Source organism: Mus caroli, unplaced genomic scaffold, assembly GCF_978045245.1.
Source record: "Mus caroli unplaced genomic scaffold, Mus_caroli_1 scaffold_7, whole genome shotgun sequence".
Taxonomy (NCBI): domain Eukaryota; kingdom Metazoa; phylum Chordata; class Mammalia; order Rodentia; family Muridae; genus Mus; species Mus caroli.
This window is the reverse complement of record NW_028227262.1, coordinates 118,912,199-118,930,547: the sequence shown is the minus strand read 5'-3', so window position 1 is coordinate 118,930,547 and position 18,349 is coordinate 118,912,199. Positions and strand designations below refer to the sequence as shown.

The following is an 18,349-nucleotide window of genomic DNA, read 5'->3' as shown; positions in this document are numbered from 1 at the left end:
CAGGCCAAAGAATCGGCTGCCTCAGGTGTCCCCTACAATGGGAAATAAACAGAGTGGCTGAGTAAGGGTTCATGAAAGCTCTTGGGAGCTGGGCCACCCTACACACAGACTCGCCACTGTATTTTGACAATTACCCCTTGCCCATCTTGGTAAATGTCACCATCTGTTGCTCACCATCAACAGGCCTCTTCTCAATAAAAAATAAAAATATCTCCATCACCTTCTAAAATCTACTCAGAGACATAAATGGACAGCAGGGGGTTAAAAGAAATCTGAGGACAGTATCGGTGTCGTTATGAAAGGACACAAGTGGCCAGCTGGTAAAGTGCTTACATGTGCTCCAGTCCCTAGCCCTCACATCAAAGGCTGGGCATGACGGGATGTATGCACCTGTAAGCCTAATGGTGGGAGCCATGGGCAACAGGGTATTAACCAGGATGGGGCTAAGCATATTCCTGAAGTTCACGGACCAGCCAGCTGAGTTCAAGCAATGAACTCCAGGTTCAGTGAGACTGTCTCCAACCAGGAGGCGGGGAGCAGCAGAACAAGACTCTAAATGCTGAATTTTGACCAGATATTCACGGGAATGAACACCTGTGCCTGCATATACCACACCTACACCCACGAATCAACTCTTTTTGTTGTCTGTTTTTTTGAGAAGGGACTCACTATGTAGCCCTGGCTGTCCTGAAACCCACTGTGTAGACCAGGCTGGCCTTAAACTCACAAAGATCTTGTCTGTGCCTCTTGAGTTCTGGGATTAAAGGCCTGTACCACTGTGCCTGGCTTCACAAGTCAACTTTTAAAAAACACAAAAATAACATTTTAAAAGAGACACTAGTGAACATCTCTCTCCTTATATCCACTGTGAGGACACCCTAAGAAGGCAGCCATCTATAAGCAAAGGCAGTCCTTACCAGAACTGGGATCAGCTGGCACCCAGAGCTTCAAGACATATTGTTAAGTGGGGAAAAAAAGTAAGTCAAAACACCATATGTACAATATAGCATTTATGGAAAACAAAATTACAATACAAATCTCCCTTTGCCACCTGGCATAAAATTTTCAGTATAGTATATAGAGAGAAAGTTTTGGAAAAGATAATTATGGAAAAATTATAGTGATAGTGATGTAGGAAGTTTTCCTACATTATAAAAATGAAAAATAAAATTTGATAGTAACAATTACAGTGATAATGATGTAGACACATTCATAAGTATAGAGTCAAAGTAAAGGTATATAGAAACTCCAAGAAAAACAAAAGGCAGTAAGGAATTTTAATCCTAATTATTATCTGTTGTTCAAAAACAACCCCAATATTTATTCAGTCAGCAACAATGGCAACAAAAAGGAAATAAAAGGCTCAAGCATTCTAGCAGGAAGCTGAGTGTGGAGGGAGGTTCATACTTGTAATCCTAGCACTCATCAGGCTGAGGCTGAGGCTGAGGCTGAGGCTGAGGCTGGAGGACTACAGTGAGCTCCAGTGTGAGACCCAATCTCAAAAAAGAAAAAAAAAAAAAACCCACAAAGACATTTTACTGAAGACGTTCTCTACTTGACAGATAATCACATGATAAGATTGCCAGCCTTTGTGTCCATTAGAGACTACAAACTAAAACCATAATGAGGGTTGGCGAGACGACTCAGGAGGTAAAGGCACTCACCACCAAACCTGGCAACATACATGGTAGAAAAACCAACTCTCATAAGTTGTCTTCTTACCTTCACCCCACCCCCGCCCCACACGTTTTTAATCCCACAATGAAATAACATGATGTATCTACATTGACAATATCAGATGTTACTAACATTTTGCAAAATCTAAAATTCTCATACACTATTAACAGGAATGAAAAGTGGTACAGCCTCTCTGGAAAAAAAAATCACACAACATTTTCTATGAAAACTAAACATATGCTTACCATATAACTCAGCCACTGTACTCCTGGGTACCTATCTATCTTACAGAAATGACGATTAATGTCCACACAAAAGCTGAAATCTCTATTTCTAATAGTCCCAGACTGAAAGCAATCAAAATGTTTTACACTGACTGGATGAGTTAATGAGTGAACAAACCAGTGTATCCAGACTACAGAGTACTAGACTACCCACACTGAGAGTACTCGTCAACAACTAAGAAGTCAACTACATGCATCACCCTGAGGTGTCTCAAGGACACTATCCTGAGTAGAAAGAGAAAGCTATCTGAAAAGGTCGTACACTGGATGACTCTATTCCTATAGCTGGCAATACAGAAACAGAAAACATATATTTGTGGTTGCCAGGGATAAGAGCAGTAAGAGAGGAAAACGGGTGTGATTGGGAGAGGTGCCATGAGGGAGCTATTGTGGTAATGAAGTAACTGTAGCTCTGTGCATATGCACACAGGTGGTGAGATAGCCTACAACTATACACAAGTTGTACAAGCTTTAATACTCTAGTTCTGATGGCGTACTACACTGTGGAAAGCTGACTAAAGGGCACACGAGACCTATGTACTATTTTAACACCTTTCTGCAAATCTATAAAAATAACGCCTTTAAAAAAGGAACATGGTGGGGAGGGTATCGGGGACTTTTGGGATAGCATTGGAAATGTAAATGAGGAAAATACCTAATAAAAAATATTTTAAAAAAAAAGGGACAACTGAAAAAAAAAAGGAACATCGGGGGGAAAAATAGCTCTTAAAAATGAAAATGACGGGGGTCTGGGAGACATCTCAGAAGAATGATGGCTGGGCGCCTGAGGATCTGACCTCGGTTCCCAGAACTCATGTGAAAAGGCTGGGGTGATATCCCAGTGCTAAAAAGACAGAGATAGATGGATCTGAGATGTATGGTCAGCCAGCCTAGCCCAACTGAATCCCAAGCTAGTGAGAAACTCTGTCTCAAAAACAAACAAACAAACAAACACAACCCAGGATCAACAGCATCTGAGGGGAGTACCCGAAGTTGCTGACCTACACATACACAAATACCCATACATTTGGATCCTGCACATATACCTACACACATAAAACTCACACATATATACATACATACACTTACACAAATACCTATATACATGGATCCTGCACATATACCCATACACATAAAACTCACACATATATACATATATTCACACACATATATAGGCTTTCTCTCTCACACACACAAACACAGCAGAAATCACAATCAATACAAGAATTAGAAAATAAAGTGCGTGCTCCCTCCTTCTCTCCCTCCCTGTTTTTCAAGGCAGGGCCTTGGCTGTCCTAGATCAGGCTGCAATAAAAGGTGTAAGCCACCATCACCCAACATAAACTTAAATTTCTTAAAGCAGAAAGACAAAAATAGGAGATAGACGTGGAAAAAAATCAGAACCAGTTTACATGGGTATAATATCAAAATGCTGAACCCGAGAAAGAAGGTGGAGGAAATGAAGTCAACTGTAAAATAACTCAAGAAAAAATTTACAGACTAGAAAGATATAAGGTTCTGGTGTTTACCAAAGTGAATGAGAACAGGCCATCACAAGGGATCCTTTTGTGAAGTGTTCTAACACAGGGAACAAAATGAAGCTTCCTGAAAGGAACAAGTCACAAAGCAACAGGATGGCTTTGGATTTTTCTACAGACACACTGGCTGCTGGGTCACAGCACAATGTTTTCAAGATGTTGTTTTCCAACCATGAAATCTATCTTCAGCCACACACTCAGGGAAAAAAAAAGAAGAAGAAGAATGGAGAATGGAGACAGTTTTAGATAGGATATTTTGGGTACAAAAACACATATGCATTCTTTCTCAAGAATTCCTGGAAGCGGCCCTCCACTCAAAGAAGGCAGTAAAGACAGCAAGTGTTTACATCCTTCCTCTTCTGACGGACTCTTTGTCCTATATTTCCGGCTTCCTTCATGAGAGCCTGTGAATGGTCCCAGCTGGGGATGGAAGTCATCTGCCTTGATGCCCTCTCTCAAGGGCAATCATGCTTGATGGTGGGTTTTATACCTAATAGTTCTCTTTCATTCTGCCCCGACTTCCTAGCATCAGTTCAGACATATGGCCACATAACCACCGCATCAATGTCTCCGCTCCTTGCCATGGCCTGTCCAACTCCATCCACCACAGCGTGGCTATGATGGTGCCTAAAATGCAAGTCTGAGCACATGACTAAAACTCCTTAAAAGCTTCTTGCGTGCTGACCAATAGGCAGGACAATGGTATCCCCAATCTTGAACTACCCAGCCCACCCCACCCCCCCATCACAGGCATCTAATATTGATATTATTTTAGTTGACAAAACATAATTTATTTCTAGGAAAAAAAGGTTGACATGCACACACTGTGCAATTATTAAATTAAGTTAGTAAGTATCGTCATTACCTCCCTTGTTGTGAGGAGAGGTTCGGAATTTTCTCTTGGCTAATCTGAGATGTACATTAAATTTATATTTTAGTCACCCTGCTGTCCCATCTCAAAAGTTTAGTTCTCCTAACAAACTTTCTACCCTGCGACCAGCATCTCTTTGTCCCAGACACTATATCCCTAACTTCTGGTGACCATTATTCTAATTTCTACTTCACTGAGTTGGACTTTAGACTCCAAACGTAAGTGACACTGTGTAATATTTACACATCACTATCAAGGCTTAGTAGTGGAGGCACATGCCTTTAAATTCCAGTATCTATGAGGCAGAGGCAGGTGGATCTCTTTAAGTTTGAGGCCAGCCTAGTCCACATAGTGAGTTCCAGGACAGCAGGAGCTACATAGTGAGACTGTCTCAGAAACAAACAAACAACAACAAAACCAACCAAACAAACAAAACCCCCCACCAAAACCATAAAATAAAATAACAGACATTACTATCTTGGCACTCCAATACACATGCCACAGTTTCCGAAAACACCAGGCATTCACCAAGAAATCCAAGACCTACAACTGGTGTTTGCTATGAAGGTGCAGAAGGCCCCTCTCAAATTGCCTTTTGTTCTGCGGAATCCTACTGGGACTTGGTCGGAGTTGAAGCTCTCCGTAGCTTTACACAGGGTGTTCTAGCAAGCTCTTCACCTGACTCACGACTGGCCTTGATGGGCTGGGGCCTTTTCAGCTCAAGAACGCCCCTCCTTCTCTCAGCTTGAGTGCTGTCTTTCCGCCTACATCTCTCTCCCGAAGCTCACCGGTTCCCATCACTAGACTGAACTCTACTGTAGAGGCTCTGTCGTTATCTTTGTAGGCCTGGTTACTTGTTTGGTAAGGGTCAAATAACACTGGGTGACATTAATCTGCTACAAATGCACAAGGGCACTGACGGTAAAGGAGAACAAAGGGCCCTATTTTGCTCCCTTTGCAAGGGCGGCTTGGTCTGGGGTACCCCCACTCAGAACTGATGGGCCCCTTCACCTCCTTCCATGTTTGGGGGGGGTCTTTGATTTTTACTTTGTTTGCAGGTGTCACTCCTAGACTGTAAACTCTTTGAAGGCAGGGGCTGTGTCTTTTTGTACTTGGCTCCTCCAAGCCTCAAACATCGGTGTCCGGTGGGTCTTTGTGGGGCGAGCACGGCCGGCATCGGCGGGTGCCACTGACGTGGAGCCTCGGCCTGCCCCGCCCCAGGCCCTGCGCTCGGCCCCCTCCTCACGCTGGCCACTTCCCGCCTTCCGGGCGGCGGAAGTGGCCGGCTGTTCGTCCCTGCCCACGTGGCGCCTTTTCCGGTGCGCCCGCCCCCTCCGGCTCTCGGGTCCGGACCTGGCCCTCACCTCAGGATTCCCAATGTGCCTCCGGGCAGACATATTTGCTCCAACCGACCACGCTCGGGGTTCTAGCCTCACGTCTGGCCACTAATCTAGCTTCCTACCCCCCTCCAGCCCCAACTCAGCCGCCTCCCTGTAACCTCTCTTCCGATTGGCTCGGCTGCCCAGGCCAGCCAATAGAGGCTTCGTTTACTGCTTCGACCCGGGCGAGGGAGAGCGAGAAGCCGCTCAATGGTTGCCAAGGGCAACGTGGGACGCCCGCTAGCGCAGCTTGGATCTTGGCGCCCAGCTCCTGCTTGAGCGCGGCAAGGAAGGGGGAGGGGCTCCGGCGCCTGCGCAGACCTGAGAAGAGGGGTCTGGCCTCAGGCTGGAGAGAGAACACAAATTCACCACAGGTCCCCCCAACCCTTTGTAAAGCCTTTCTAACCAAACATCGGGGCTACTTCTTCCACGGCAGAGGACATGATTTGTGCCAGGGATGTTCAACTGGAACGAGAGTACATAGTTTATTATGTTCAGGTCTTAAGTTATTATGCAAATTATGCAAAATATCATGAGTAAACGCAGTAATTATTGTTGCTCTAAAAGCTTTTAGTCTAGCGAAAGAACAGCAACCTTAATTGCAAAGAGCACACACCGTTCAGTGGTTCATCATTCATTTAACAAGTATTTAATAAGCACCTTATGGAAGAAAGCTGCAGTATGTTTTGTGGAGGATGGGAAAGATGACTAAAATCCGATCCCGTTGTCATGGAAACCATTGTGACTCCTGCCACCAACCACCACCTGTTCTCATTCCAGATCTGAAAATTAAGTCCTAGCACCTTTACAAAACAATTACCCACACAGTTTGACTCGGCTCCTAAATGTCCCACCAAATCCATCAAAATTACTATTTCCTTTTACAGGGAAGAAACTGCACAGTAACCCTTTGTCCTGTGCTCTAAGTCGTTTTTTTCTAGGAATAGAGAAAGGTTCCATTGGTTTGTTCATACTGGCTAGCTCTGTGTTAATAACAACATCCATGTGAACTATGGCAGGGTCTATGTAGATGACCTAGTCAACAACGTGGTCTCTCATACCCTGTCCTCTTAGCAACTTCAGGAACCTGCTCTTAGGGCCGGATCTTGGATCAAGTCATTCAGACTGGACCTCCAGGATCTTGGACTATTGTCCTAACTGCCCCTTGTACTGTGTTTAGTGTTTAATACCTACCAAGGTTTATCTTACATCCCTTTACCATGTCTAGTCCTTTAACCCTTCTAAAATTCCCACTCATCATTCTACTAGAATGAAGGATTGGGGGCTGCAAAGGTTAGAAGGGAGTAGATAGGGTGTATTTATCACATCTTTGCATAGCAAACACCTGTGCAGCTTGGAGTTGGAGTAACTCTAACTTTAATTTTTTTTTCAAATCCTATTTTTAACGATGGTTCTTAAATGCTTTAACCTTTCTTGTAGCCCACCACCCACCAGAGGTAGTAGAAAAGAAAGGATATGGGGGAAATGGACCTTTAGAAAGGTTCTTTGGAGCAACTCAGTGTTGTCTGGAAATCAGCAGTTCAATTCACAGGTTAGCAGGCAGTGGCAGCTTGATCCAGTTGCAAATACCTCAGGGATACACCAGGGGTCCAGTTAGGTAAAGTCTCGAGACAGTGGTGACAACAAGACCTAGCAGAGACAGCCGGGCCTCAGCCTCAGCTTGAGTCAGCAGGAGGGACCATCAGGAACCCCAGGAGAAGTTCTCTACTGTGCCTCTCTCAGGAAAGTGAAGGTCAGCAAAGACTACCGAGACCCACCAGTATTGCACAGCTAACTGTATGAGCAAGCCAGGCTCTGTCTCCGTCACTCCTTGGAGTCCCATTTATACCTTTCACACATCAAGTGTCCTCCATGTGCCTTGCCTCAGCACACGTCTTACCTCAGCAGGGCTCTTGCCTAAGCACATGCATTCAATCAGCCCTAGTCCTTGGAAGCCGCAACAAACTGCAGCACACCACTAGAAGGGTTTTTTGGTGCATTTTTCTCTACGGTGTCCTGACAAATGCAGATCAACAATACAATGTAGCTCACAATGTAAAGCAGACCAATACATGCTGTTGTTAGCAAAGAATCCTTCATCACCTGTCCTTTTATGCACTTGCTTTAGAACATCCTCTCTCCTGTGTCTGCTTTAGACACAGTTCCCTCATGAGTCAGCCTTAGCCTTTCCCACCTGTGTCCACTTTAACGAAACTTTCCTTCATGTGTTTGTCACAGCAAAACACCATCCAAATGACTTCTCAGAGAACCCTTACATTTCCACTTCAAGTGACCATAGGGATTATGGGTAGAAAATTTGGAAACGGACATGTGGGATGGCTTTGTGGACAAAGGTCCTGGCTGCCAAAGTGAGTGACCTGAGGTCAATCCCTGGTGGAAGGGGAGGGGAGGACCAACTACTTGCAAGTTGTCCTGTGACTTCCATACATGTGCACACGCAAGCATACTCAGAGACTAAATGAGGGAGAAAAGGAATAAGAAGGGGCCAAAGCCCAGAGGTTAGAGGAAAGGAAGAAAGGAGAAACTTGAAGGCTATAGGTGAAGCAATAGAGGTCCATGAAGTGGGGTAAGCAAGATGAGAACCTGGGCTATGGCAAGGGCAGCTATAAAGCCTTCAACTTGGAAATCAAGCAAATGGGTGGGTGATAATGCATTCATAAAGGTACAGACTAACAATCCAATTTCCAAGAACAGAAAATGTAATGTCCTGCATATTGTAAGACTGTTGTTAAACTCTTGTTCCAGGGGGTATGGAAATATAAAGTTTATTGGCCTTCATGGTCATTGTGTTTATCAAATTAGGGCAGCATACATGGCATATAGCAAGATTATGGAAGTGTGTATTCTTCAGTCTGAGGCTACCTTGTTATTGGGATGGAGCAATTTAAACACATGGTTCTTCTCCATCCCCTGGATTCTGACGGAGAAGAGCCCAAAGGTTCTTGAAGAGCCTCTGCGCAGAAAGAGCCACACCTCGCTTCCATCGCACTCCTTGGAAGTATCAAGCTACAAACCAAAAGGCTTTTAGCATCAAGATTCCTTTCAGATCCTACGGTGTCAAAACTGGATCAACATTAAAGGAAGGTGTTTACTCTCACTATGAAAAATAGCGAAGTGCTATCAAATGATAATCCATGAACGATAACATTCAGTAAACATTTGTGTGTCTAACAAGGCAAAGAGCTGTCTCATTTTTCAACTGACCGACAAGATACTTTAAAAAAAAAAAAGTTAACCATATAGTGCCCAGTAGTTCATGAAATAAACACCTTTGGATACTGCTAATGTGCATATAAAAAAGTGTGACCTGTTGAGTAATTCAATAAGAACTACAAAAGAAATCCTTAAATCTTAATATCCTAAGAATTTTACAAAAGGAGATAATCAGAATAATGTTTGGTAGTGGCATTCATAAATGTTAACTGGACTCTTACTTATAACACTGAAAATTTAGAACCAGCCTAATTGGTCATCAAGTAAAGAAAATTGTTAAACTATATACTGTCATATTCATAAAAGGTAATTTACTGAACTGTGAACACATATATTTTAAGGAATAATCAGGTCAAGAGAGAGCTACTCCTGACCCAGCAAATGAAAAGAATGCAGAGAAACTTCTTACTTAATATGATCTTGAAATGTATGGAGAAAAAAAAATATAGGTATCTTTAGGGAAAAAATGAAAAAAGATAAAGGCTATGTTTAGATTACAAAATATAGATATTTGTTTTATTTGGTTGACATTTTGTGAATTTCACAGATTTTCTTAGTGATCATGTACTCATTCCATACTTTAAAAATCCCATTCTTCCCCTAAGAAACAAAGCTCCCTCGTGCTGCTGGCTGCATCCTGAAAGCTGTCTATGGCTTTTGTCTCCGCTGATTTAGACCAGAGCGGAATTCTGAGTAATTCCCCTATGTGAAGTGCGGCAGTTCTTGGCAGTAAAAGACTCTCCAGGCACTTGAGCAAGACCCTTGCAATCAGTGATGATTGCTGAGAGCTTTAAGCTTTGTTTGTAAGAGAAGAAGTTCTGATTCTTTTCTTTAGAAGTTCCTACTCCCGCTGATTAATCTTATTTTTCTCCGAAGTTAGAAGTACTCTTATGAACTTCCATTTGTTTGATGTCTCCGTTTTAACCCTGTATGGGCTCCCAGGAGCTTTTAGTCTCTATTGAGTTTGAGGGGAGGGAGCCTCAGGTAAGGTCAGCATGGGTGAGAGACAGGTAGTTTGTATTTAGGTATCCCTGGGCCCACTCAGTCCCAGGTGACTCTCTCTGCAGCTAAGTGGGCGTTTTGCTACCCAGCAGCTTGGTCCTTTCGTATGCTTCCTTTACTCTGAACCTCTTTCTTGTTCAGTGCTGCATCCTCCATCCAACTGTTCTCTGTACCTCCCTTGGGTGTCAAGTCTATTTCTTGATTAAAGTCCAAACTCCCCACTCTGCCAGACCTGTCTCATGATGTTCCATTTTGGATACGGGCCTTGGCTCCATTCCTTGGCTTCATTTGTTCTTAATTCCTAAATGACATACATGTCCAGATGTTAAGGAAATAGTTCCACCCAGTCTAATCCAGTCCTGGGATCCTTTCCTGGGTCCCAAGAAATAGAACTCATGGCTGAAGTAGTGAGCCTCTACCCCATGAAAGGCGTGAAATGTATTCAAAGGAAGAACACACCAAATCTGAATGGGACATTGGCCCTTGCCTACACATCCATACAGCCAGTCCAAGGAGAGTGATGGACACCCAAATCTATAGTCACACACTCTACTGCTTTCTAATGAAGACGTGATATTCTGGGTGAGTTGTTGTTAGAGTCCATGTTCCTACTGTGCAGTTCTGAAGCCACCTCTGTGTCTTTGTCTATTTTCTGTTCTTATAATGAAATGTTAGAGGCCAGATAAATTACAAAGAATAGACATTTATTTAAGTCAGAGTTTTAGGGTCCAGGAACTCTAAGAGCATAGTGTCTTAGAGGCACTCGCTTAGAACCTGGTGATGGGTTTCTTTCTGCATCATAACATGGCAGAGGGCATGCCCTGGAGAGCTTATTTGCCAGAGCGGATACCCTATTCATCTATTAATCCATGAGCTCTTAAGGATCCTAGTACCCCTCAAATGTCCCATAGCCAAGTATAAATATATAAATCGGGGGTTATGATTGTCAACATATGAGATTTGGGAGACATGTTCAATCCCGAACAGAGGGCCACATGGACTGACTGCCTTGCTGTGACAGAATGAATTGGACATGTCAGACATGATGTCCCTTCCCAGAAGATCTTCCACCTGTGACAGAATCCAGGATGTTAGGATAGTACAAGGAAGGTTTTGGTCTCTGGCTTGAAATTTTGGGGGGAGCAATGTTCTGTCACAGACCCAGTACCAAGAGCACTCTGATGATCTGGCTTGGGTCAGAATGGAGGTAGAGTGAGAGTTGGGAGGCACCCATCGTACTGTGGGCACAAGGAATGGCCAGTGGGCCTGCATGTCAGTAGAGCAGCCATAAGGACAGAATGTGTCAGATGGTCATATTTGTCAGAATAACATTAGAACTCAGAGTTCCATGTGAAAACTTGAGGCCACTGCTTGCACCCCCTCTTTGCTTTCTTTGCCTCCTCCCCTTTCCCGCCAAATATAATTCTTGTCCATAATTTTTAAACAATCATGATTATATCCGCGGTAAAAACAAAACAACAATACACTGTCAGACATTCTGCTTCCATAATTAGTATGCAAAAAAAAAAAAACCTTCACCAAAAAAAAAAAAAAAAAAATTTTAAGCCGGGCGTGGTGGCGCACGCCTTTAATCCCAGCACTCGGGAGGCAGAGGCAGGCGGATTTCTGAGTTCGAGGCCAGCCTGGTCTACAAAGTGAGTGCCAGGACAGCCAGGGCTACACAGAGAAACCCTGTCTCGAAAAAACAAAAAAAACCAACCAAACAAAAAAAACCTTCAAGGGAACATCACTCCATCACAACGAATAGGAAAGTAACTCCTCTATAAAAATCATGCCTTCCCGAAGCCCTCAGAGACGTGAGCTCGTGCTCATAACTAACTCCAGAGTCCTGCGGATCCCCACGCTGTCTGGTCAGGCTAGACACAAAGGTTCTGGTTTTAGATGTAGGGAAGAAGAAAGCCATGCCCTTAGGCTGCATGTGGGTTAGCAGAGCCGTGTGGAGTAACGGGTGAACCAGTGCTAGTTAATTCTGTGTGTCAGCTTGGCTGCACCAAGGCACCCAGATGTTTGGTCAAACATTAATGTGGGTATTTCTGTAAAGTGTTTTAAAAGATGAGATTAATTGGTTGACTTTGAGCAGAGTAGATAACCTTCTAAGGCTGTGGTTTGGCTCCATTCAAACAGTTGAAAACCTTAAGAGAAAAAGAACTGACCACCCGTAAGGAAGTGAGAATTTGCCAGCAAGATGCCTTTGGACTTTCTTCCCTTTGTCTGCAGCTTGCACACCCTGTGCAGACTTTTTTCTCTTTGACTTGCTAACCTCTATAATTACATAAACCAGTTAACTCTTTCCTTTCCTGTCCTCCTCCCCTCATACAGAAAAATATTCTTGTAGATAAATGGGGTAGCGATATCCACACCCGACTTTCTGTTTCTCTGAGAGTGCTGACCAGGATACAGATCCTATCACAAGAGGACATTTCCACTTTCTTCTCCATCCCTGTCCTCTGGTTACTCACAGAAAGCTTGGAGCAAGACAAGGTAGCCAAGGGAAGTTACCTTGGTGGAGTAGATTTTCAGGAAGTGATCGGTCACTGCCGGGGACAGGCACAAACATTCCCCATATCCTAGGACTCCTATGTAAGCGATAAAACAGACCATCAGGATGGGGGCCCCATTAAGGGGGGGAAACATCTGGGGCCAGGAAGGAAGCTGGCCTTCCCATTCCCAGGAATCCCACAGACATCTGCCGTATTAGAGAGAGGGAGGGTAGGGGGTGCTTGTGTCAGGGGCAGGATGGGGTGGGTCAAGAAAAATCTCTAAATCCCAAGACCCAGCACCAACACCAACACATTGTAGAGATGAGAGCGCCAAGGGAATAAGCTTCCGCCTAGCCCTCCCAAGGTGCCAGACAGTGTTTGACCAGGTAAAGTAGAAGGGACTGAGCTAGCCCCTGGAGATGAGGCAAATAATTCTTGGAGAGACTGAGGCGGACCAAAATACACATGCACTAAATAAATACCTATTTTATAAAAGGTTAAAGAATTTTTCTAATATCAACAGCAGTGCTGACGTGACTTTGAAGACGGCAAGAGAATCATCCAAAATGAAACACAGGAAAGTCTACGAAAGAAGTCCAAAAAAGAACATTAAAAATCCTGGGCCTAGGGACTTGGTTTCGCTGATAGAGCTCTGCTCCTGGCCGGCACGCCCTTATTCACAGACTCGAATATGCACAACCACACACAGACATAACGCATGCACCCACAAGAGTTAATTATTATTATTTTTTTAATCACCGGAATGTCCTCAAGAAGACATGCAAGCAAGACAGAGGTAGATGGCAGAGATGTAGCAGAGAATGGTTTTCTAAAAGTAGTGGAAGGCAACCAAGGTGCAAGTCTGAGAACTCAACGTTGTAAGTGCAGCCAAATGAAAGCAGAAATCAGAGTCACCTACACGGTGTAGTCCCGGAGACAAAGTCGATGCACTCAAAAAGACAAAGAATACTATACAGAGAAGAGCAAGGATGCAGTTATAGCAAACTTCTTGTTGGGAGCAACAACAACTCCAAAAACCAAAAGCAAAACAGAAAACTAAGGGATATGTTTTAAGTACAGAAAAAGGATGGGTCAATTCTAAATTCTTCAATCAGGGGACCATTTGGTTGGTTGGTTGGTTGGTTGGCTGGTTGGCTGGTTGGTTGGTTGGTTGGTTGGTTGGTTACTAGGGCAGAAGACTGATTTGGGCTCATAATTTTGGGAATCTCTGTCTATCCTAGCAAGAAGTTTACACTGGAGCAGGCTCACAGTATAGTGTCAAACAACGATAACAACCAACCAGACACCCCCAGAGCTCCCAGGGACTAAACCACCAACCAAAGAGGACACATGGAGGGACCCATGGGTCCAGCTGCATATGTAGCAGAGGATGGCCTTGTCAGGCATCATCGGGAGGAGAGGCCCTTAATCCTGTGAAGGCTCGATGCCCCAGTGTAGGGGAATGCCAGGGCAGGGAGGCAGGAGTGGGTGGGTGGGTGAGGGAGCACCCTCATAGAAGCAGAAGGAGGGGGGATGAGATGGGGGTTTTCGGAGGGGAAACAGAGAAAGGGGATAACATATGAAATGTAAGTAAATAAAATATCCAATAAAAAATAATTAAAAATTAAAAAAAATTCTTCAGACAAAATTTGGGAAATTCATTGACAATTGTCTAGGATTAAACAAAATATTAAAGAAGTTAAAGAGCTTCTTTAATATAATTTATATTATATATATTTGCATGATTTAACATAATCATGCAAAAGCATGATTATAGTGGGATCACTGTGGCAAATACAAAGACATTAAGAACAATGGGAATGATTTTTTTTTTTTTTTTTTTTTTTTGGTTTTTCGAGACAGGGTTTCTCTGTGTAGCCCTGGCTGTCCTGGCACTCACTTTGTAGACCAGGCTGGCCTCGAACTCAGAAATCCGCCTGCCTCTGCCTCCCGAGTGCTGGGATTAAAGGCGTGCGCCACCACGCCCGGCATGATTTTTTTTTTAAATGAGGATAAATACAAAAGACATTTCCCATCAATTTTTATTGTCTTTAAAAGAAAATTCATTAAGTACAAGTGGTAACAATGTCTCACGAGATTTATAGCGTGCATAACCAAATACTCAAGAGCAGGTAATTTATGAAGAATAGATGCCCTGGGGGCTGAGAGGTTCAAAGGCACCGTACCAGCATCTGCTCAGCACCTGTCGGGACCCTTCTCCCTGGGTCATGTGGTAAGAGAGGCCAGGAGCACAGAGTCTGAAGTTCCTAATGTCACGGGGCCCCACTCTCATGACCCCATCAGTCCCTTCTCACTCTCAAATGCCCCATCTCCAAATGTTATGAACATATGAATCTGGCTATCAAGTTCCCAAACAATGGTATTTTGGAGGGTACATTCAAGCCATACTAGGCTTTCGCCACGCAGTGATTCTCTGCAGTGAAGTCTTTGGAGGTTTCTGTTCTCACCAACTGCCAGGACAGTCTCTCACCGTCCTGAGAGCCTTTGTCACCCTGGAGGACAGCCCTTACGGCATGCCATCACATCTCTTGTCGATCAGTCCTTTGTCTGAACTTGCTTCTTGCTTGGTAAGTCTGACTTTGAATCATTTGATTACCTTCTACTCATCCTTCAGGATAAATAGGAGCCCACCTCGCTCTGGGAGCCTTCCATGATTGACCTCTTTCTTCACCCCAGACTGTGCGATGGACTCTTTTCAAAGGCCACCAACACATGCCTGAAAACAGCCCAGCCTGGGATCTGTGCTCTCTTTATCTGTTTCCTTCATTCTCCAACTCCCTACCTGACACTCCATCGGGCCTCATTCTTCACATTCCTCATGCCTGGCTTGGTGTCTGGCACTAGATAGGCGCTCAATATTTGTCAAGAATGAAGTGTGACAGTTCCTGCGAAGACACACAGGAGGCTGACACATGGAAAGCGGCCTCCTTTGTTACTCTGGACATTTTCAACCTTTTTATCTACTATCTAGTGTATCGATAAGGCATGATGATAAATCATCTCCCAAAGTGATAATATTTTTCTTTAATTGTTAGACCAATGAGACCCACACATAATACATGCCCAAATGCCTGCAAATGTCACCCCAAGTAACAGAATGCAGCAGAGCCTGGAAATCTAATCAAGGCATGACGGAATGTGAAGGAGAGCTGTAACCTAATCACTGGTCTTAACAGCTGAAGCAAGACTATGGGAACAGGAGGGGGATAGTCTGTAGGGAGTGCTGAAGAGTGGAGCCAAGGAACAAACATTTGTCATGATGTCTCCAGCCCTGTCAAGGGAAAGGGTTGTTTTTTTGACTGTTAGACACAAGCATGCAGTCCACCCTATATCCCCATGGAAGCCACAGGACTCATCTAGCTCCCTCCCTTTGTTCTGATTTCATGCTCACAAACAACCTCCTGATTATAATTTGGCTTCCCATGTAGATTTTCCAATAGGAGAGAATGCGCTGACCAGTCAGCATGAACATCTGGTCCGTTTGGCAGGAAGAGTTCTCTTTGTATATGAATGTATTAGTGTTCTGGTTTATATATCAGTCAGTTTATACACCCCAGGGACTGCAGAGGTGCTCATTCTCCCAGCCCTTGCTCAGGCTGTCAGCAGGGCCCTGTTCCCCCTGGTTTTCCTGCCTCCCTCAGTGTAGACAGAGGACAAAGGATCGTGAGCGAGCCTCATCTCCCATCTTGCTTTGGGCTCACCTCTTCTCCATCACTCAACCCACTGCCAGTGCACACATTCAGGGTGTGTCCTTGGCCCTCTCCCCCTCTTCATACTTCTGGTCCCTGCTCATTCACGGTTCTTATCTACCCACACCACAGTTCTTCCCCAGTAAGTTCACTTACTTCAGTGGTCACTTTCAGAGGTTGCGGATTGAGAGGAATCTCACTTTCAGAGAGATGGTTAGACCTGAGCTAGGTCTGGGGAGTGAGGGGTCACTTCATCAAGCAGAATTGGAATAGAAGATGAAGTAGATCAATGGTTGGAATGGATGCCTGGATGATTTCAGATGCTCTAAAGCTCCACTGATGACTTGATAGACCTATAGCTATTCTGGGTGCTGTCTTGATGGACTATTGAACCTCAATGAATGGTATTCAGTGGTTCTCAATCTGGGGGTCACAACCTCCTGTGGGGGTGTGTCAACTGACCCTTTTACGGGGATCACCTAAGACCATTGAGAAATTCTGATATTTACATTATGACTTATAACAGTAGTACTTTTACAGTTATGAAGTAGCAAATAATAATAATAATTTTATGGTTGTAGGTCACCACAACATGAGGAACTATAATAAAGGCCCACAGCATTATGAAGGTCGAGCGCCACTGAATAGATGCTAAATTAGTGAGACCACTGACAAGAGATATCAAATGGATCAAGGCTGGGCAGGAGAGAAGTCCTGTGAGCATTTCAAACTGAGACAAAGATTCACCAAAAATAGTGGAAGACCGGGCAAGGCAGCACTTGCCCCAACCCCAGGACTTGGGGGTGGAGGTAGAAAAGCCAGGTTAGGACTTTTTTTTTTCAAATTAGGAAATTCATGCCAAATACCCCCAAACCCAACCTCACCCCCTCTCTGACCTCACATAAATCCAGTTGAACTGGAACTCACTATGTAGCCTAGAGGCTGGTTTGGAATGTAAGGTAATCCTCCTGCCTCAGCTGTCCCAGTCCCAGTTTTGGAACTCTAGGCACGAGCCAGCATGCTCAGCTCCCAGGGAAGATTGCACAGATTTCATTTTCACTTTCTGTGACTGTAACAAAATACCCCATATGAGGTTATTTGTGAAGAAAAGAGCTTTGCCGTGTCTCACAGGTCTCGGAAGTTATAAGATCAGGCACCAGCACCATCTCATCTTCCAGCCAGGGCCTCCCTCGTGATGCTGAACGTCGTAATGGGAAGCACAAGGGTGGGCCACTATGAGCAAGGAGTGGGAGGAGCTTGGGGATGCAGGGATGGCACGCTGTGTAAAAAGTGCTTGCAGTTCTCCTTGAGTACAAGACTTCAGTTCTCCCACCCACACCAGGTAACTCACAACTACTTGTAATCCCAGCTCTGGGGAATCTAACTTCTTCTAGCCTTTTCGGGCACCCACAAACAGAAACACACACACATGCACAGGAGTAATTTTAAACAATCTTAAAACAAACACATAAAAATCAATAAAACAAACGACTGCAGTGGTGGCTCATGCCTTCAATCCCAGCACTTCGGAAGCAGAGGCAGGTGGATCTCTTTGAGTTTGAGGCCAGCCTAGTCTATAGAGTGAGTTCCAGGATAGCTGGGGCTACATAGTAAGACCCTGTCAAAAACAAACAAACAAACAAACAAACAAACAAAAAAACCAGCCCTTCCAAGTGGAAGGGACCTGGCCTATGCTGGCTAGTCTAGTCCCTCAAGAAAAGCATCATCCCTTGGTACAGGTTCCCTTAGGACCTCAAGCCCAAAGATGACCTGTTACAGGTTCCCTAGGCTTCCTCCAAAGCTGCCACATTGAGGAATTGCAACCACAAAAGCTTTGTGGGGTGGGAGTTCCACATGAGTAATGAGGAGGGTCTCCAGCAGAACAGGAGACATTGGATGGAGAAAGAATTATACAATAAGAAGAGCAGGGAGCGGATTGGCTTCTAGATAGCTTTCTTTTGAAGAGGCATTTATTCAAGTTTATTCAATTTGAAGATTAGGGTGTTTTATGATCAAGGAAGATACTAAACATATTCTGCATATAAAATACTTGTGAGCTATGTTATTTTCTTTTTTACACTTTCCTACCTTTTTTATTAAAAAAAAATCCCATTTTGATCACATCATTTCCTCTAACTTCATGTTCTCTTAAC

General features: G+C 44.2%; 1 protein-coding gene across 4 annotated transcripts in view; it reads right to left on the bottom strand.

The window, feature by feature from the left end:
* The window catches only part of Cep41 (centrosomal protein 41), a 40,648-nt gene extending 34,796 nt beyond the window's left edge, over positions 1-5,852 (bottom strand). For 2 of the 4 annotated variants that reach the window (XM_021164732.2, XM_085840755.1), the window contains exon 1: positions 5,735-5,852. In XM_021164732.2, coding sequence (XP_021020391.1) covers positions 5,735-5,767 — 33 coding nt within the window. In that variant the 5' untranslated portion in view covers positions 5,768-5,852. Of the gene's footprint in view, positions 1-5,048; positions 5,379-5,417; positions 5,479-5,734 lie in introns of those variants that run through there. The other 2 variants (XM_085840756.1, XM_021164734.3) reach the window with 2 other exon arrangements.
* Positions 5,853-18,349: the final 12,497 nt, after the last annotated feature.